The following is a 22,397-nucleotide window of genomic DNA, read 5'->3' as shown; positions in this document are numbered from 1 at the left end:
TGAGGGCAGAAAAGTGACTTTTTCACAAGCGTCTGTAAACCGTATGTGACTGTGAGAGATCACTGAGAGGTCAATGATAATCATGTCGAAGATCTATTTTCATTACATGCATGTCTTGGATAGATTACTAATTTAGAGCCGTTGGGGAGTGACTTTGGATGGGAAAGTGACTTTAAGAAGCATCAGAGCCAGATTTTTTAAAATATTTTTTAACATTTTTTTTTCCATTGATACAGTGAGAAAATTGGGCTACCAATTTAACAACTCTCTCTTTAGTAAATGTATGTCAGGGAATTATATTTCTCTCAGTGCAACAGTGGTCTAGGAAACATTATCATTAATTCATTGCCTTTAAAAAGTTCATCAAAACTTTCATCGATCCAGACTGGATTGAATCACAAACAAGAACGACAAATCTGCTTCACTCCTGTGTTCACTTTTTTTCTTTTCTTACACAGCTGGGTTTCTACCCTACACATTGCATTGGGGAGTTACAGGCACAACTACGTATTAGGAGAAGATGATTTATATTTAATTTGGGCTGCTGTTTTGTTTCTGGGAGGACCAAAAAAAAACCCTCCAAAACACAACAACACACGAGCAGATATATACTCCAGTCACAAGACCCCCGCTGAATTTACAGTGGTAAACTTCTCTTACAGGACTCCGATAGACTTTTGTTTGGGGGAAGAAAAAAAAAAGTTCAACTACAAAATCCTAAAGGCTGTGAGTATTTGTGCAGTGATTACATACTGTATGTACAAGGGAGCTTCCAATCGCATTTCAGCACGAGAAAATATTTTCTTTCCATGCGTGATTGAACATTAAGTGCTTCTGTTTCTATTGTCACTGTTTTTAGATGATTTCAATTAAAAGCTATTTGCCTTTGTTTTAGAATATGTCTTGATACTGTACAGTTTGTTTCTTTTTAGCTGTTTTGTGCTGGCTAGAAAAGCTCAATTAGAAATATTTTTAGACAGGCTGACTATTTGTATAAACTAGCTTGTAGAAATACAATACTGAAAGTTGTTAGTTTCTCAACCAGGCAATGTCAAACAGCTTAGAAAAGATTAGTAGCTCCTGATTATTTTTTTAGAATGAGAGTAAGGTATTGACAGCTAAATATTAAAAGGACAATTTTTTTTTTCTGTAGTTTGAGGCTGGGAGGCATAAAGCGAGGAAAAAAGAAAGACAAAGCTATTAGCCCAAGACTGGCACCCACTTTAGCTCAATATCTAAGAGCCATCAAGTGTGTTGCTCGAGCTAAACATTCATGCATAGACCTTGGCACTACTGTCAAGAGGCAGGAATGTTTAAGAGACGCTATGTTTCTAGTAATTTCTGATAACATCATTACATCTGCAGAGAGTCTTGCTGCTAATGGATCGTCATTATAATGATGAGTGCAAATGGATAAAGCAAATTACACAGAAGATGATGCAGCTCAACCACAGGGAGAAAATATATATATATATAATATCGATTATTTTGACAGACAAAGAGTTGCTGGTGTTTATTCAGTTTCTGCCTTGGGACAGATAAATACCTGGTTTTTCAAAAGTAGGAATGCATTCTTTCATAATGACAAACAAACCTGTATAATTATTGTTATTCTAGTAAGTTAACAATCTAAGTATTCCTGGAAACAGTATGCATTGCTAATGTCTGTAAAATGTATCTCTACTTTTTAAACAGGCTGCTAGGTGTTGAGATGCAGCATATTTTTTCCTGCGCAAATGGTTTTGTTGTTGACTAGACAGAAACTAAAATATTTTGTCTTTATGTTACAGTCCTATAAGTAAAGCTGAATAATTACCACATGGCGACTACAGTCTTGGAGTTTGATCCTGATGCACAGCTCTCTGGAAGGATGTACAAATGCTCACAGCCAGTCAGATAGTTTAGTTGATGCCACAAGTCCTCAGCATGTGGGTCAGCGTAAACCGGAGTCATTACCCTGAGGGAATCTGCTAAGTGGCATTTTCAGGCTCCACAGCACAGAGTTGTGCTACAGGTACAGAACAAATGTGAGAGACAGTGGGGGATAGATTATACCATTGCAAGAGACCACAAGATGTACTGCTCTTTACTGGTTAGGCTTTCCCCTGCGAGCGAAACCATCCATTGTCGACGGCTAATGGACCAATCGGGCTCTTTGGATAGACAATGTAAATAGAGGGTATTACACATGTGCATAAAGCCAACCTCTGCCGGTATGAGGATAATGAAAGCTTTCAGAGGGAGGATACAGTACAATACCATGACAAAGGCGAATAAACAGATGGTAGCTTTTAAAACGACTCAGAACACACATACACTAAAGGCAGACAGGACAGACGGACAGTTTGTGGTGATTATATGCAGCACTGGTGAAAACGACAAACATTGTTGAGTTAAACAAAATCGGAAAGCTTTTTACTCTAAAAAAAGTGAGCATTGTGCATAGTTCATAGTTCATTAATAACCCCTCTTCAGGTACCTATTTGCTGTGATAACATGGAAGGAAGTGCAATAATGTACAATTCTGTATAGTTAAGTGCACATAGATCACTGTTGCACTGAATGGCATTGACACTTTCTCCCAATAGAAATATCACAACAGGGTTTCTCAATGTTTTCTCAATTACTCTATTTTTAAGTGTACTTTTGTTACAATAAACCCAGGTGTGTTTCCCTCTTGCTCAGTCCCAGGGTTGAGTCCACAACTTATGTTCACATAAATCTTTATTATAGGTAATTTGGCCTGATCTTTCCTTTTTTTCATTTACGTCTGTCCCTAATTCTACGTCTTCTGCTTTCTTTTTTTCTTTTTTACTCATACCTCACCGACCCAGACAACTGTGTTCCCTCTCTTGATGTCTGACACCTCACAATGCGGTGTTCTCTGTTTGCCGTTCAGGACAAAGAGGGACTCGGCTGACGGCGTCACCAGATACTGTCCAAACAACCCGCTGGAGACCACCACTCTGTTGGGGCCTCCCCAGGGCCAGGCTTGGGGGGCCAGGGGCTCCTTGAGGCTCCGGAGAACCTCAGTGCGGCCCGAGGACAGATCGGCAAATAGCAGGTCCGTGCCTGAGCCTGAGGTGGCCACAACCACGTTCTGGTTGGACTCTGTGAAGGAAGGTTGGAAAGCCAGATCAGAGACAACAATGGGCTCGTCCAGTTCCTGGTTCAGACCCAGCTCCCCCTGGAACGACACTGTCTGTACTATCAGCTTTGAGCTCTGTGGGTCAGGTGTCACAATGTAACGGCCGTCCGGTGACACAAAAGGCTGCCCTGTGATGTTCAGGTTTGGACCAATCACCGCGTCCGTCACGCTGTCGATCAGGAGCTGGGGCGGGGCTTGCAGGTGGCTCTTGCTCTGGCACTGGACGAAGTAGAAACCGCTTAGATGTGTGTAGGCCATGCTGAGTGGTATGCAGCTGTAGTTCTTCAGGCTGATGGTCTTGACGCGGTGGAAGGTCTCCAGGTCAATCTTGTGTACCGCAGGTTCATTTTTGAGGAAGACAAAGGCGAACCTGAAGCGACAAAGTTGAAAGGAAAGGTTAATAGCCTTTATGGAGTTTTGGTTGGGGGGCAGTGATTAACCCACATCAAGATCCTCATTACAATTCTCATTTGCTCTTTTCTCTTTTACTTTAGAAGGACAGTCGTGATGAGTGAGCGATGAGGTCGTCTGTGTTTTAAGGTCATAGGTGGCTGAATGTGTGTGCGCCGTTTTACCTCACGTGAGTGATGATGAGGTTGGTCGGAGGAATGAAGAAGTCGTTGACCCTCTGGAAAGTTGTGCGGATGGCATGATGCACTTCTCCCACACTCGCTTGTGGAATTACCTGTAGACACAGAACAGCATTAATATTAAATACAAATGCAGCCACGATAAAGGCAGCTTAGTTTTCCATTTTACAGACAGCAGAGACCCGAGAGAGACACCAGACGAGACAGCGTGTTTGCTTTTGAAGCGGGAAGAGAAGTGGAGTAAAGAGGCAACATAAAAAAGGTATATAATCTCTTTTACAATATTATTAAGGAGTATCAAATCAAGCTGTTCCACTTAGAGCTCCCCTTAGAGGCCTGGAGAACTTCTGTTGTCTTCCAGCTTTAGTGTGTTTTTGAGCTTTTCTGTATTTGCAACACGTTTCTCCTTAGGGAATTGTTTTTGGCCGCTGTTGCGTGTTTCACCTAGTCAGCCACTGTAGTAACAAGAAATTGCAGTGCAGAAATGTTATAAAATGTTTTTTGAAACAAAGTATCTCATTTACAGAGTTTGTCCACCACAAAGTTAAAATTAAAAATGTTTGTGTTAATGTAAAAAAAAGTCCAGTATCAGTTGGGCTCCGAGTGTCCTGTAAGATTTACTGTTGTGATCGTTAATACATGTGACCTCTTAACTTCCTCGTAGTGCTACGAGTTTCTACAAATGAAATAAAGACTCATATCTCAGCTCTTAACAGCGTTTCCCGGTGACATGCCCATATATCCTGGAACAGATTAACATCTACAGTAAATGAGCTGAACCCACCTCAGTTCTCTGATAAAGCGTCTTGTTCAGTGATGGTTGTCTTAGAAGCACACCAAAATAAAAGCCCCATCTCTCATGTCACACACCCAGCACTGAATCAGCATGTTTGCAAAGTGCATGCACTTTTGATGCAACGCCTTGTTCTTGACACACGCTTCATCATGCATGCCTGCGTGATCAGGTCACAGCCCAAGGACAAGTGAGGTGGTTTATGGGACCTACACCTGTGAAGCAACCAGTCAGCTTCTGCTCTGTAATCCTCCTTCCAGAGTAAAACCAGCTTTTTCCCTTCTGATTTTACTACTTTATATAGTAACTTGGCCCACTGAAGCGGCTCTAGGTTTAGACAGCTAGGCAAATGTTGCCAGAGAGTATATAGGATACTGTTTTAAAAGGAAAGAACTAAGTGTAAAATCTATTTTGATGTCTACACCTACTAAATTAAAAGCTGAACCTCCACCTGATGCCCAGCGGGGGGCCAGACTCCTCACTCCTTCCTCAGAACTATCAAATGCATGAAAATAAAAATAGCAGTTTAAGTTGCCGAGTTGTTACTTTTGCTACACTACTCCTCAAAAGCTCTCTCTCTTTCCCGATCCTCCTCACCATCTCATCCATTTTTTTGCAAAATAGATCTGCTTGTTTCTCACTGCTCGCTGGAAATGAAAGGAATCCTCATTAAAAAAAAAAGCCATTACAACAGTTGCAGAATACAATGATGACAGTTAATGAGTTTCAATGTAGTATAGCTCATGTATTATTTGGCAGCTGCTGTGGTCTCCAGGGCTGCAGGTGCTCTCAACTTAATGCCACTGGCTTCCCTTTGTCATCGCTGATACTTGGATTTCATATCCACACACTCAGCAACAAGGCCCAATTGAGTTTTACTCTGCCCCTGCCTCGCTGGCTGCCCTAATACCTGAGGGGGATTTGGTTCTGACTGAGTAGCTTTTGCTTTTCAACAACATTCACTCTCCAGAAGCCTTGAGTAGCTTCTTTATTTAACTTCCACTACTACAGTACATTGAAATGAGATGGAATTCCTCAAATGCTCCAGTGTATTTGGGTCATTTAGGGAATTCAATGAATCTTACAAGGCACTTCAGTGTAACCCTGCATGATATATGGTTACAGAAGTTGTGCTTAAAAAAAGTCAGATTACATTATGGGACTCTCTGGAAGACTCAGAGGCATGTTGCTTAAGATCAGTGCTCTCCATGCCTTTGTTTTCCTCCCTGAGGTATATATGATGCGTTTTATAAATGCATGCATAAGAGAGAAAGAAAGGAGATGGATGTTTGCCGATATATCGGATCAGATATTCATGTAAATCACTAATCTTACCCATACCCATCTGATGCTAAGATTTGGGGTTGATGACAAAAAATCTTTGCTACAATGTAAAGTAGTGAGTGTAAGCCAAGTGTCATTTCTTGTCACAAGATATAATAAAATATTTACTAAAATTTGAGGGGTGTACTAACTTGTGAGATACCGTATAACTGTTGTATTGCCACTATAAACATTTTAAATAATACCCAGCCCTACCTGCAACAACTACAATTTGGAATTGATAAACTGAAAACTAAAAATCTTGTGTCTTGAAAGGGCACATAATTTAACGACTTGTCCTTCATGCTCAAGAGAGATAAGACTGACAAGTGACAGCCTAAGAAATAAAATAGACGAGACAAACTAAACACGAGGATACCGGGAAACCCTTTTATGAAGACATTTAAGAGAATAACTGTAAAGGATGGAGACAGTTTTGCCAGCCTGAATTAAATACTTATCGTTTTCTGTTGTGACAAATTGATGATTTAATATTTTTAATGAAAATCAGTCTTAAATATATTTGGCATAAAGAGAAAATAGGGAGGAAACAGATGGTCCGTGTGTGCACAGAAAAACGAGTGCCTGTGAGTTAAATGTCTTCTTGGCACGTAGCTGCAAACTGGACTGACAGTCTGAAAGGCCATGTCTCTCTCTGCCCGGCAGAGATTCCTCCATTTGTCTTCTCTAATGAATTGACGATCACACTCCCTCTGATGTTTACTCAGAGATATTGAGCCATCTTAAAACTTGACTGCTTAAAAAACACCACACACACAGAGCTGAACGCACACCTACACACATTCACACACGAGATGAGCACACAAGTTAACATGCGCAAAAACAGACTTGCACACATGTATGATCCGCTGAAGCGAAGCAGTGCCTCTGGTAGTGACAAGCTGCTGCTGAACAGGTCAATTACTTTCAGTCCAAATGATAATGACATTATCAGACCATTTATTTGTGGTGTGATCCATGTGGACTCCAATCCATTATGCAGTTTCCCTGCAATTGCGTTTTTGAGTGATTCATGCCCTGCTCTCTAATTATTCATTACTCCTGAATGACTGCAGGAAGAAGGCAAATGAATAAAAGGAAAAACAAAAATGTGTTTTCTACAGTTCAGGCAGCCAGAAAAGAGAGAAATGTTATGCAAAGCTGCTTTCTCTACTGTAATTGTTTCAAATTATATGAGGAGAAAATTGTTTTGTGTGTGATGAAAAACATCTTTTCATGAAATGTTCTGCTTCATTTAAGACTATAACCTCGGATAGAAGTTTAAAAACAACTCCAACATAAATACCACGAGTGTCCTCCATAACAGACAACTACACAGATACAGACCCCCTGCTAGTAAACCTGGACTCCATGAAGAAAAGGTGTAAAAATGAAGAACAGGGAAATGTATGCACACAGTCTACTTGGCAATGCAGATTGTAAATCAGTATTTATCTGTTAAAACCCCCACAAACAGGTGGTCCTTTCACTACTTTTGTTTCCAGACCATAGTTGCACCTTTAGATCCAAAACAATCTACCACTACAGTTAAAGTTTCTCTAAATAAATGTAAAAATAATAGTTCAAAAGGCAACATTACAACTCGTTATTTATAGGACCATTTGACAAACAACTGCAGTAGCATTAACAGCTCCACAACCACTGATTAACTATTAAAAATGTATTTGAAAGCACTAGTGGTTGAAACTAAAGAAAAAGAAATTTATCTAAGCATTCGAGTGATTTACAGAATATGGAATGAGTCATCTCCCTCCAAAGATCCTCTGAAGAATCATAAATGAGAGTGTATCATCCCTCTGCAATCCCCATAATGAATAGACACAGCACCGAGAAGCGAACACAACACCTCACATGATTATAATAGGATCCTTCCCTCCAAAGGGACAAAGCAGAACAATAAACATGTTTGTGTCTATTACAGAGATTACAATGGGATCCCTGGGTAGCTTTACTCGTGGCAGTGTCCTCCACTGTTGCACAAGCAAACACACACACACAAATAGTGGTCCTATAAAAACAGCATCATACCTCTCCCACAGGCATGAGCTCTGTTCCCTTTCCCCTCCTCTCCACCTCCCCGTCCCTGCATCCTCCTCTCTCTTCCCTCGCCTCACCCAATCCCCCGAGGTGGATAAAATACAACCACACCTGTGATCATTTCTCATTTGTGAAGCCTCCAACACCAGTGGTCCAAAGGGACGCAAGGCACAAGCCGACAGCACCGCAGCTGTGAATTGCTGTTTTGCTGGCTGGGTAAATGCTCTAAAACATACATAGATTAGATGTTGTCACGTAAATACTTATCACATAAACAGGGACACAGGTATGCAATGGAGCTCAATTAGTTATGACGCACCGTTTTCCTCGCTTGGTGAACTTTCTACAGCTTATATAGATTATATTCTTCCAGGAAGATAATCGCTCATCAGAGTTCACAGATACACACATAGCAAATGCTGACGTAGGGTGGCGTAGAAAGAAGACAATAATAAAGAGGGGGTATTTTGCACTTTTAAAGCTAAGCTAGGCTGGATTTGTTGTAAATAATCAGCCTGATTTAAAAATTAGGCTGCAATAGAGATTCAGTCAGTTTTCCAAAATGAGATTTTAGTGTCTGATAGTGGGAAGTGTCTCCTAAACAGTAACAAGTAAGCACTCAGTTCAATATCCACTTATCTCTTGATGCTATTTAGCTGTCTAGTGCAGCTATTTGGCTTGTCTTTGTAAAGAAAACACTGCAAAGAACTACAGCAAAAGTAAACTATTACCTTTTTAGCATGAGACACACGCGCGCGCTTACCTGAAGTGTTGGATGTGTTCTGTCCATATCCCCCCATGTTAGGACCCAGACCTGGTCATGTGACTTGTCATAGAGCATCTTAACTGGAAAAGGATCTGTTGCTACTGCCTAGAAGACAGAGAGAGTGGGAAGAAGTTTAAATTAATTGTTCTTGAGCTGAACAAAAACATGTCCATTACTCACACGTTGAGCGATCATTAAAATATTGAAGGCATACTGGCAAGAACAAAAACCACACAGCAAAAACATATAACCTGATCAATGATAAACATTAACAATATAATAATATATGTAAGAAAGACTCATTTATTTGGCTGATAAATCATCACAGATATTGTGTACTGTATTAGTTACTTAGTTACTGGCGGATATGTTGGCCGATGAAAAAACAAGCAGCTGCATAATGGAGATGCCAAAGATATATTTGAGATTTTTTTTGCTCATGTTATTCAGATCATAACAGTGTGAACAGCCCAAGTCACATGGAATCTGATCTTTTCTAGTTCGGATTTGGCGATTCTGACATCACTCAGGAGTCTACTTTTCATTGTCTTCATTACTGTTTCTGGCACTGTACAGCACATACAAGTGCTACAACTTTCTCTTTCTGCTGGTTCCACCTGGACAACTAGCATACATGTGACGCAGAACCCTGCCAGAGTTTCAACAACTCTCATTTAATGGACACCAGCTTTGTGATGAGTCCTGCCCCCTACTCTGCCTTTGACCCTAACCTTAACCAACCCTAACCAATAGAGGCAACGAGTATTAACAGAGAGAGTGTTTACTTCTGTACGACAGTGTGCTGCGTGTGACTTCGTATTATTTTTTTGAGCATGTGTTTCACTTTCAGGCCGTGGCTAGTTCACACTGGAGTCTGATGTGGGCGACATTTAAAACAATAATGTGACACCATAAAGGTAAACCTTAAGCAGTTGCGGCTGCTTCAGGTTTGGTCGGCTCTTTTCCTCTGTTTGCTTCTTTTAGTGTAGTTAAGTGACTTGTTTAAACAGACTCCTTTCTTGTTTTATACTTGTGACTGTTGTTTTTGGAGGAGATTGGCAACTCACCAATAAAAGAAAAAGCACTCGCGAAGATCTTTCAATTCAATTTACTGATCGAAAGTTAACAAAATAATTTTCTGTTTACTGTTACTTTCAACACAAAAAAATTCAACATCAAAAAATTACCTTAAATTCGTTTCCCACAACTTTTTTGGTCACTAAACTCACTCCTCCTCTCTCGTTCAAATATAAAATTGTAGCTGTAGTTCTTTCCCTGTATAATACTACCTGTGAGGATGACCTAATTAGGATGAGGTGTGATCTATTTTATGTAACAGTTATTTGAAACGAGAAAAAAATAAAATAGATCACCTTGCTTTTCCATAACAATAAAAATAATAATAGGTTTACATTCTCAAGTGTAAGCTGTTATCACATCTTGTACTAAGCAGGTGTAAATGCCAGTGAAGGAGTAAGTTACAGCATGTGCACTTTTACTGTGTTCTGCTGGAGAGGGTCTAGTGAGGATATCTAACACACATCAGGTAATACAGAAAGAATAGAGAATAAGTGAAAGCCAGGAAGGAAATGAGAGAACAGAGAGACAGGAAAAAGAGAGGGATGTGGGGGTGGGGTGTTCTCAACCCTCAGGTCTGCTGCAATGTCAACAACAAAGTATAATACAATCCATTACCCTGCTTCTAGCTGGGTGGACAGGGAGCTGCTGACACCCTCACCAGTGGAGCGAGACAAGAAGCTCTGTGTTCAGTAATGGGAGGTCCAGCCTTCTGCTCTGCACTGGTCAGCCAAGTGCCAACTCAGCATGTGTGAATGTACATGTGAATTTGCCTTTGCGTGTGTTTCGCTTCCTAAATAATGGGAGCAGAGGCAAAGCGGAGGTCAAGCCACACTGCAGCAGACAGTGAGGCAATGGACTGGATTTCATGTCCACATCTAACAGTCGCTGTTATTGTTGAGTTTAAGTTGGAATTAACAAACCTGTTTTTACAAATTAATGTTGGGTATTATATTGATATAAGACAATATGAGCAACCTTTTGGGTTTGTTAAAGTTTTGACATTTGCTGTTTGCAGTGTAACGTTATAACAAAATAAATCTGTAACATTACATTAACAGTTTTTAACAATAAACCTGTAACCAGTTTGCAGCCAACGGTAAAAATTAACTTGATGGCAGCCAGCGGGGCGTAAATGATTACGTTAATCGACCACAAGTTTGGCAAGCAAATAAGCGCTGGTTGGTAAAATACCCTATTTTGCAAGCTCTGATGCACATGAATCTGTTATCAAACCTTTTGCCCCCTCTCCTCACTGCTTTTATTATCAAAGATCAATGTGGAAAACAAAATTGGAAAACATTTCAGGTGTTGATTCTCACTTATCATCCGTTTAAATGACAGACATTATCTATGGCAGATTATATCAGCTGTAGCTAAGTGATCTGTAGAGGCTTAAGTATAACTTTTGGCTGTTGTCTGGTTAATGGGCTCTTTGCAAGCAGGCGTACTAAACCAAAGACCATTTGTGAAGGAAAAAACACGTCTTTCTGTAACACCACTTTACGACCATTAGTGGACTTTGCCCCTTTGAGACAGAACGACACAATCCATTGCAAATAAATTCAGAAAAGAAAAAACGTCTCCTTATAACTCCAGAACTGCAAATAACTAATGCAGCATACTTTTAATGTTTCCGAATTGACAAAATGTAAATAAATACAGGCTAAAAACACAGGGTACAAGTTGTTGCACACAGCGTAACTGCATTATAATTCCCGCTGACATCCCCTAAAACATCATGGAAACTGTACAAAAGCACAAAGCACGATAAAGATAAAGCCAGAAAAACTGAGCAAGCCAAGATTCAAATGGTTAACAAGAACAGAGTGGCAACTCTCATCTAAAGAAATGATCTAGGTGAGTCAGTAGTGTGCTGCTGTTCTTTCAATGTATCAGATACATTGATTCAATCAGCATTTCGTATTTGTTACGACTTGTTCAGCCTTCTTTAGTTACTTTCACCATAGGTGAACTGATAGAGAGCCACTGCTGCAGAAAGTCAACAGAAAATCCAAGAACAGAAACCTCACAGCAATGAAAGCATTCATGACCAAAAAGTAAAAATACACATGGATGACACACATTACCAATTTCATCCATCAAGAAAGTTCAAAGGAAAGAAAAAGCAACAAAAACCTTATGACAACTGCAGGCCACCTCGCATTTACTGCAACACAAAAGAAACCACCATAGCAAGTTAAAGCGACTACAGAACCAGAGGTCTTTGCCATCTGGCTTTATTTTTAATTAGCCGATGTGTCGTTTGTTTTCATACCTAGTGGGAGGCTTAGCTGGCACAGGTCTGACACATCAGAGTCAAGGTTATATCCTTTTGTGAAAAAAAAAAATTAAAGATAACCAAGGCGCTATTTTCCTTGCGTGCAACAGCATGAAAAACTATGAAAGCCTTTCTTAGCGCACATGTTCACAGCCTTCATCTAGTGTCTGCTGGAAAACTGAAGGTTTTGGAAAAGTATGAAGAATTTTTAAAGGTGCACAGGACAACTTTTAACAATAGTGAGCAAAAGCATGTGTTGATAGAGGACCCGAAACTAAATGTCAGAGCAGTCTGTGCTTCTCTAGGATCTCAATTTCTGCTTCAACCTATTGTAAATTCTTGCTTTTCTCTATATAGGACTGCTATTTATTATTATTTATTAAAAGATCTATTGTGTTTTACTCCTAAATTTGTATTTCATGGAGTAGTTCCAACAGGCTCTAACAGGGATAGCACTCATCTTTGTTGCAATGTAAGTTTGTGCTTAAAGACGAGTGTATTTTTGTTTTTAAAAAAAAAAAGCTTTTTCATCATGCGTTCCTTCAGTGTCAGTGGTGAAAGTGCATTCATTGTAGTCTTCCAACTTCTCTCTTGTTCTAAAGGCCATTGTTGAAAGGAAACTACCGATGTGCTTCGTATAAAAAAGAGCTTAGAGATAACAGAGAATGAGAAGAAAAGAAATATGGGAGGATGCATTAACCTCCTGCACCCAGAGGTCCAGGGAGGGTCTTCAGGAAAGACAGACGGGGAGAGGAAAGAGAGGGATGATCAGGGGGAGGAAAGCAGTTTTACAATGTTGGATGGAGGAAGAGAGAAAAAGGGACAGTTGGTGGGCTGCAATACGCCAAAGGCCATGACATGAACTTTAAATGTTGTGGGACCATCTTATTTGCCAGAACACAACTCTGTTTTTCTTTTCAGTATAACCTCACATTCTTTTCTTTTTCGTAGCATTGTATTTTTGACTGAAAAAAAGATGCATTACAACAATTCATTCATTTTTTGTATTTAGTCTGGTTTTAATTAAAACCGGTGGAGCAAATATCTCAGCATGTTGTCTTTTTTAAAACAAAACTGGTTTAAAATGACATTTCTGCCCTGCTACCTGGACAGTTAGCTGAATCTCTACTTTCTCACTTCCCTCCCGCCTCCTTCTCCTTGGGTTAGGCCTATTTCCTCTCATCCTGTACCTCAGTATAAATGATGTTGACCCTGGGAAGAACCCCTGAGGGATTCAGTCTCTAAACAGCCGTTAAAGGCAAGATGAATGGTGAGGCAGGCAGCACCCACCTGGGTACCATATTGTTTCAAGCACTTGAGCTGCATTTGATTTATTTGGCCTTACATGTGGTCTTCTTACATTGGTGGCAGTTCAATAGTGTGGCGAGTTGAATCGAATGCACCTCAAGTTGGTCATGTCGTTTTATATGTAGCCACACATTGGATGTAAGGATGTATATCAACTATACAGCAATATAGCAAGGATTTCATCTCACCCCCTGTAGTTACTGTTGATACTATTCGCGTAGAGATAGTTCAGTTCCTACTACTTCAGAAGAGTTCAGTGGGAAAAAAGTTAATATCAGGCTGTTCTTGGGTTCTAAGCCTGTTTAGATGCTTGCTATAACAAAACAAACTTGTTAGATTCATGCTTTACTGTTGGTATTTTAAAACATTCTGTTTTTTTGGAAAGACTGAGGACGAAGACTACCCATTGTGTAAACACAGTGCTATCTCGGATATAAGAGTTTGGCTGGAGCTGCAAGAGTAAATTTCCTAAATTCTAATAAAGAGCAGGACAGAGCCACTAACATTACCATGAATCTGATATAGTAGCATCCAGGACCAGCTTCCACACTGTAACACTACATTGGATGTATCAGTTGTGACTAGAGCTAACCAGTAATCTAATAAAATAATGTAGTTAGTCAATTGTTCACTCGAGTTCTGATGCTAAGATTTATTCAATTGTTGATTAAATATGTATCTGACACATTGAAATAACAGCTGTAGACTATTTGAACTTTTGATTTTTTATGAGCTACTTCATCCAAACACTGAATGTCCTAATTCAAAAATCTGACATTTCTATGCTTTAATTATTGGTAGAAGATGAATGAAAGTTTAAAATGAAGAATAAGACCACTGAAACCGACGGGAAGTAATCAACTGAGAGAAGACTTATCACTCTCTTGGATTTGTTGGGACTATAGAAACACTCACGTTTGTAGTGGTGGTGTTGCAGAGTGGAGGCTTTGCCTAACACAGACACTGGCTGCAAAGAGCACTTTAACCAAACAACAGACAAGTTTAATCTTGTCCTGTCATCAAGGTACTCACAGAATGAATGTTGATAAGAGCTGTTATAACCTCTTTTTAAACCGTAAAATCAATCAGTCAGTGCTGGTTAATATGAGTCAGCTTTATTTAACAGTATTCCCGGACTGACATATTTTATTCAAACTTGAGATTGAAGTCTGCAGGGTCTGCAGTATAGACTCAGTAATAGTTCACATTGACATTACTGAGAGTGCAGAAACTTTCTTGAAAGTTTTCTACAGAAGCTTTATAACATCAGTCACTAACACATACATGAATAATTTCTAAGATGTTCTGAGACTATACTGTGGTGTGTTGCAACAGGCCCAATGCCTGCTCCACCCACCTGCACCACCTTCTGCGCTTGAATATCGACAACCAGCAGTCGGCTCAGGAGGGGCTGGGTCACGTAGATGTACTTATCCCTGATGTTGACTGCTGAGGACCACACGCAGTGCTGAGGTGACACCCCCTCACCTTTAGGGCACATCTCCTCCTAGGATGAACAGAGAGGATGATGGGAGGAGGAAGAAAGAAACAGGAGGAGGGAAAGGTTGGCAGGGTTTCCTGGTGTATCACAGATCACCAATATGATGCATTTTACTCGTACTGTGATGATATAGTATCAATTTACAAAATTCTGATAAGTGATTTATTTTGCAAAGCAAAGCAAACTGTAATAAAAAAAACAACAAAGTTATTCAGATTCTTGTTTAACATAATTTTGTTTGCTGTAATCATTGCAGCATTATGTTTTTCTTGTATTGGATTTGGAGCTGCAAATACTACTTTTTATTATTGATTCAACTGTTAACTTAATTTTTTCAATTAACAATGAATCGTTTAGTAAATAAAATGTCAGAAAACTGTGAAAAATAAAGTTGTTTTTGTCAAAACAACAATCCAAAGATGAATATAAAAGCCAATAAATGTGTCATTTTTAACTTGATAAATAAAAAAAAAACAATTGATCACAATTAGTGATTAATTTTCTGTCAGTTGACTAATTTGTATTTAATTGTATTTAAATGCATTTTTATATATACTTTGAATTGCCTTGTTGAAATGTGCTAGACAAATAAACTTGTCTTGCTAAATGCAGTACTTACTGGGAGATATATATATCAAAATATATCAAAAATATTCTTGTTACAGTGAGGTTTATTTGTATAGCACCTTTCAACAGCAAGGCAATTCAAAGGGCTTTCTGTGAGACATAAAAGGCATTTAGCCAAGATAGAATGAACACAAGAGAGACGCATAGAAACAGGATTTAAAAAGAGCAAAATAAATTATATGATAAAAATAAGATTAGAAGAGCACAACAGATTAAACAGGAGAATAAAAATGACAGTAGTGCTGGATTTGAATAAATAGTCCTAAATTTAATCTAATAAAAGGTAGTGACAAACACTTTAAGCCTTTTAAAAGGACTCAACTATGTGTACAATAGTCACTTCAACTACATAGCCAAACCAAAGGTGCATTCTGATGTCTTTAACACCGCATGTGTCATTCCAGTAATACTGTTGTTATTATTGATGCTATTGATAGTCATTATGATCATTTCCCTTAGAAAGCAGTGTTTAAAATCAGATTTTGCAACAGCTTGTAGCAACATCAACATATACCACTACTGACCCAAGTAACCTCGACAGGCCCTGCAACCTGCTGTCTTTGCTGACAAGACATTTATACACACACTCCTTCACATACACTATGTATACTTGTATGTCATCACTAATACACACACATACACATGCATGCACACGTACGTTGTGTTTCTACCTCCTCTCCGCCTCACTGAAGTGGAGAAACTGCTGTTTACAGCAGGAACTGGCTAACACATGGCTTATTGAGTTTGTATTGATCTCTAATACAATTACAGAGTCCTGTAAAACCCAAATCCCTCAGAGGAACAAGCAACTTTTACCATCTACAGCCCATTGCTCTGGGAGAGGGATGTTCTCCAGTGGATTAAAAGCCTCAGGGTCTGCAGTATAGACTCTATACAGTCTACTCGCGCGAGCTGTTGACTAATGGACACAAGTAATCCGATTACATTTAGTGAGGAGCCTACTCTGACAAAGGGAAGGGGGAGAGAAGGAAGGATGGCCTTCATTGGGGCGCAATTTCCTTTCCCTCTTCCTTTCACAGTGAAACTCTTCAATTTAGAATAATATAGATACATAGTGAAGATTCAGAAGGCTTGATGATTTATTACAGTTGGTATTTTAACAACAAACAAAACCTTAAGATTAGAATCCCCCTCCCTCCTGTTGATGAACACAACACCTGCTACTTTGCAGTGCTTGTTTGGATTATGATACAACAACCTGATTAAGACCTATTACTGGCGCTCTCAGGGGTCTACCTGATGTGTCATGATTATGTGAGTGCATGCCTTTCTTAATGTGAAAACTTACACTAAGTGACATCTTTCTGCCTCGCACATAACTTAATTTTTAAAAGGCATCAACTCAGCAGCCAGCCTGAAATCTATTTAGTGACATATGGACAAAATGCCATTTCCCCCCCATCTGATTGAATCTATTGCAGCATTAAATATTGATAGCAAAAAAAATTACATTACATAACATGCACTTACATAGGTAGCAACAATCCTCTCTGTCCGCTTCATGTGCCTCCGTATCTCACATTCACCGGGCTGAAGAACAGTGATGCCCTCATCAGAAAACACATAGAACATATTCCCCACACTCAAACCTGAGAGAGAAGACAGGAACACAGAAAAATGTTGACGTGCATGCTTTTAGAAAAAAAAGCAACACGTTCAAATTAAAAAACAGAATAAATTCCCACTCTCATCTTATCTGACATTTGTGATGGGCATTTCAATTTCCCTGCTGGAGGAGACGCAGCAAGACTGTTAGCATGCTATCGTGTTAGCTGAGTGTGTGGCTGCCAGCCATTTTGATAATGCCTATAAAAGGGCCCTGTCAGAAACACGTCCACAACATACTGTAGCAAGAGGCATCAAATGATAGGCACGGTCTCTAAGAGGAAACATTTCAAATCTCGTCTGCTCCGTTTAAACAGCTGCTGATGAGTTAGAAAGAATTGCAGTCTGATGTTATGGCATTTGGTAGAGCAACAAGCTATTACTGCTGTCAGAAGTACATCAAATGAGCAGAGACGTTAAGCATAAACGCATACACACACTTATGGCATGCATAAACATTTAAAAGATTGGTAGCACTTTATAATAACTACACACTATAAAGCATTAGTTAAGCATTAGTAAATACGGAATTCATCATTTATAAAGCATTGTTCATACTTTAATACACATTAGTAAGTCATTCATAAACAGTTATAAATGGTTTATTCTTTATTAATAAGCTCATCTATAATGTGCTTAATAATTGTATTTTCTTACTTTATACATGATCGGTTCACTATTTATAAATTAAGTATTTTAATGACAAACCATTTATATATGAGTTGTTAATGGTTCATAAGATCATTTGGAAAGTTTAAAAAAAACTGACATAGGTTAACTGCCTGTTTTTTGATACTTTCCCGAGAAAGAATATGAACAATCTCAGCATAACACGTAAATCTATCAGTGGCAAAGCCCAAAGGATGCTACTGAGACTACCTGAAAGATGCCCCAGCTAACGTTACTGGGTAAAAGCCTCAACGTTATAGGCCTGGTACAGTTTCTCTAAGACAGATCATCTATCACTACCAGCTCATCAATGATGTGCTTAATGATTGTATTTCATAAAAAGTGTTATTCCAATGAAAAACCATATACAGCCTATGCGCCTATGGTTAGCTTAGCTCACTTTAGCGCCAGACCGCACCGAGGAAGAACAGAGAGAAGCGGGCGAATACGCACTTGGAAAAACGAGATCACACGAGCCCAGAAGCGGGTCTTAAGTGTAAAGACACCATCACTCGGGATTTTTGAATGCCGTCATTTGCCGAAGGAGAAAGCAGAAAGGTGCTGTAATAAACCTGCCCAGTGTTCTCTAATCACACAGTTTATTTCTTACTCCAACACTACTCCTCCGAACCTAGGTTGGTAAGTTAGCTAAAGTGCTACACTAGTGTTAAATATTCTAGACCTGCCTTAAGCATTTAAAAACTATGCCACAGGGCTTTCCCCAGTATGTTGAACTATGATGCTAAGGGGCTCCCAAGTGTGTTATAAAGTGACAACAAGGGGCCATTGGTCCATATGTGACGACTTGGGAGTGAGAATGGGTTGTGTTGTAGATGGTTCATTTTATATCAACATTTGTACAGTTTATGCAGCAATAGTCTCTTGTGTTGTTGTTATTTTGTGAATGAATGGGTGAAAGGCATTATGTAATAAATAATATGTTCTGGATCCCTTTGTGTTGTGTCCGTTTCCTTTTTCTGTTCAGAAGAAAACTGATTCTTGAGTGTTACAATATCATTTGTAAATGCTTTGTAAGTTATATAGTCTTCACTTCAGATGAGCTCACACAAAGTACTTATTAACAATTAGTAAATGCTTTGTAACTACCGGAATTAATCATGAAATACTTTATTAACAAATGTTTAGAGAACATCTATTGCCTTTAAATTTCATTTGTAAATTGTTGAGACATTTATGTACTAATACTTAACTGCTTCAAAGTGTGTAGATAACAAAGAATAAAACATTTATAACTGTTTATGAATGGCTTACTAATGTGTATTAATGTATGAACAATGGTTTATAAATGATGAATTCCATATTTACTAATGCTTAACTAATGCTTTATAGTGTGTAGTTATTAAAAAGTGCTAGCAAAAGATTTATGCATTGACAAAAACTACAATGATGACTGATTTGTCAGGCTGTTAAGGCATTATTTTTGCGTTATACCGATGTAAGATAAAAGAGAAGAGAGAAAGTGAACACTCCCCAACAGTCTGAAACACGCTGTCAGAAAAACACAAAATATCCACTGACAAATGTGTGGATACAGACACATAAACAAGCACTTGCACACACTGTTAATGACTCTAAATTTATCCTGAGCGCTGTTAAACGCTGACATATAATCCAAATGCTTGCACTGCATTGTAAACCACACTGGCTTCTTTTGGTTCTGTGGTAAACCTGATGTGGACATGATGTATATAAAACCGATTATATTTGTATTGTACTCTAAACCGCAGTGGGTTTTCCAGTGCAGTGGTAAAAGTGTACTTGTAGCCATGCTGATGTGGTAATAATATATATATATAGTATTAAGGCAGGATGGATTTGTATACTGCTGAAAACCACAAAGTTGTTTTTCTTGTAGCCACCACAGTAGGTCTGTGGTATTATTTGCAGAATGCATAACATTTTTGCTTGTGTGTAAATGTTTCCTCCCCAAGTAATCTGAAAAACAGATTATAAAGCACACCAGAAAGAGGATGAAACACCTTGTGCGTGTGTGGAAGAAAGCAAAATTTGAAGTAAAGTTTTGCTGGAGAGAATAAATCCAGATTCTTGTGGGCAGCATGGCAAACATCTTGAAGCGTTATGTAGCTGCAGGCCCTGCAGAGCTACATAACGTGCCGGCCATATTTTCTTATTCACAAGAATACAAAAGCACTTTCAGAAATGTAATGTATTACCTTCTTCTCTCCAAAGAATGTTTGCAACTACAGAGTCAGCCGTCGAGCAATAGAAAGGAAAAGGGGAAAAAGAGGAGGGAAAACATTAAATCAACTTTAAAAAACAGACAGATCTTCCGAGAAACAGAGGTGGTGATTTCCTTCATGCCATGCCAAGACAAAACATATTTGACAGCTACAAAATATTCCTCATGGCTGCTGACAGGACCATATTTCCTCCTAAATCAAGACATCACTCTTGAAGACAAGAAGACAAGATGACAAGTCATCGATTATTCTGTTTAATTTCAACTGGCCCGATAAGCTCTTTCTAGGTAGCGATGGTTAACTTGTCAAAATGATGCAATCTAATGAAAGACCAACTATCAAAGAAACATTAAATATGCAATTTAATTGTTTAAATCCTCTTATAATGCCCACACTCAGAATATCCACTGATCCTTTTGCAGATAGACATCCTGATTGTCCTGGTAAATTGTGTTTTTTATTCGCACCACATAAAGGATATAAAATTCCTAAAACATCTCGTTTTCAGATGTTCTTCGGTGATTGCACTTGTGTTTGACCTTTGCTGTGTTTTCTTATACGCAATCAAAATTTGAATAAATCTTCAACAACATGATATTTTTATTTGTGCGTATGGGAGTCAGATTCGCTACATGTACTGTATCTCTCTTCTGTCAGGATCAGACTACACAATGTTTAAACAGATACGTTTTTATTTTAATCAGTAAAGCTGTCTACACAGGCTGTGTAACTACTTGTGTTTTCACTTGCAATAAAAGTGTAACCACAACCTGAAGCATATTTTTATGCTTCAAGTTGATTCTCTTCCGTTTCATATGCTTAACTACAGTTAACATTGGACAAGTGCTTCCAAATGCGGGTAATCAATACTGTGCCTAAATGCATCTTGTGTAGACACGAACAGAGGACTGAAGCTGCTGCTGTTAAGAAGTTGACATGCTGCTTTCATAAAGTTGTAAAATAGCTACCACTCTGTGCATCTGAGCAGTGATGTACAATAATACTGAAACTAAAAGACAGCAACACAGAGGCAATCATATTGTCAGAAAAACGTAATATTTAGCTTCTTTGTGTAACTTTAATCACTTAGACATAATTGTAGTATAGTATACAGTAATGTTGTAAAAATAGTATTTAAGAGGCAGCCATGTCATTAAGATTTACGCCAACAATTGGAATTATCTTTGACAGTGATGAGCTTTACATGTTTTTGTGAATTTACTGTTAAATGTTTTTACTTTCCACAGTAAAACGTGTAAGTTGATGCTGTATGACTTACGGGTCTTCTTGGCCGAATCTTCAACAAACAGAGAGGAGATATCCTCATCCACTCCCACCTCGTTCTTGGCGATGCAGGTATAGGCTCCAGTGTCCTCGTACCGGACGCTGCCAATAAAGAGCTCACTACCATTCGCTACAAGAAGAGACGAAAACAAAAAGGAAAACATGTTACTGTAAGAGTTTGTTGTTGGAGTACATTACATACACGTTTGAGACTGTTAGCTGGCAGTGCATTCATAATACAAGATTTCACAACAACTATGGTGTGGTTTCTTGAAGACCTCTTCAAACTAATTATCAAACTTAGAGGCTGACCAAATATCTGGACTAGAAAATTATATTTAACTTTTTCATAAAAGACGTAAAAAGAAAGAAAGAAAGAAAGAAATACATACAGGATGTAGATTTGTAGTTATTTGAATTTTACTCTTTTGATGTTTAGTTCTCAAACATTTAAATTCACTAAGCAGATTTGATGCTGGATCTCGAGGCGTTGATTCCTTATGTGGGAGTATAGTCTGACAGAAACTACAGACATGAAGTCAGAATGTGTCTGTATATCCATACAGATGCCGTGATCTCACATTCAGCACTCACTCATGCTCAGAAACCAAAAATAATGTTTAGAGCAAAATCAAGCGAAATAAATGGAGGGCAAATAAATAAGGATGGACCAGAAATGCTTCCCAAAAAGACTGAGGAATAAGTTGATACATCTGAGAAAGGTAAGAACAACTGGAAAGACACAAGGCTTGATGTGCAGATCAGATTGTTTTTTACCAACCCAAATGTTGTCACTATATGTACTTAATTAGACTCCAACTAATATCTTTGAAATGTGATAAAAGCAAAGCCATACCTTGGGAATACGGTAACTCATCAGCCGTTAATATTATTGGAAACAACAAGAAAACAACAGAAAACTGCTCTTTTTTATTGTTTGAATTATAAGACACACAAGTAACAACCTTGATAAGTTTCCAACTTTCAGTAAATTCACACAGCTGCTCAGTAAAAAATGATATAACTGCTTTTCTTACATTGTACTATTCTTCTGTACCCTTTTTGTCTTTCAGAACAAAGTTGCATTGTTTGCCTCAAGTTGCAGTGGTGATGTTAGATGGAGC

At 38.7% G+C, this 22,397-nt stretch overlaps 1 protein-coding gene across 2 annotated transcripts in view; it reads right to left on the bottom strand.

Annotated features, from left to right (window-relative positions):
- Nucleotides 1-201: 201 nt before the first annotated feature.
- fstl4 (follistatin-like 4) overlaps nucleotides 202-22,397 on the bottom strand; it is a 274,958-nt gene continuing 252,762 nt past the window's right edge. For both annotated transcript variants that reach the window (XM_038708937.1, XM_038708936.1), the window contains 7 exons: nucleotides 21,269-21,403; nucleotides 19,963-19,989; nucleotides 16,964-17,082; nucleotides 14,702-14,851; nucleotides 8,676-8,783; nucleotides 3,724-3,833; nucleotides 202-3,518 (listed from right to left, as the gene is read on the bottom strand). In XM_038708937.1, the coding sequence (XP_038564865.1) occupies nucleotides 2,816-3,518; nucleotides 3,724-3,833; nucleotides 8,676-8,783; nucleotides 14,702-14,851; nucleotides 16,964-17,082; nucleotides 19,963-19,989; nucleotides 21,269-21,403 (1,352 nt within the window). In that variant the 3' untranslated portion in view covers nucleotides 202-2,815. The remainder of the gene's footprint in view (nucleotides 3,519-3,723; nucleotides 3,834-8,675; nucleotides 8,784-14,701; nucleotides 14,852-16,963; nucleotides 17,083-19,962; nucleotides 19,990-21,268; nucleotides 21,404-22,397) is intronic.

The sequence above is a fragment of the Micropterus salmoides genome, unplaced genomic scaffold (genome assembly GCF_014851395.1).
Source record: "Micropterus salmoides isolate LMB-PRFRI ecotype aquatic unplaced genomic scaffold, ASM1485139v1 Ms_hic_scaffold_9, whole genome shotgun sequence".
Lineage (NCBI taxonomy): Eukaryota > Metazoa > Chordata > Actinopteri > Centrarchiformes > Centrarchidae > Micropterus > Micropterus salmoides.
Note: the sequence above shows the minus strand (reverse complement) of the source record. Positions and strands in the feature narration are given on the sequence as shown.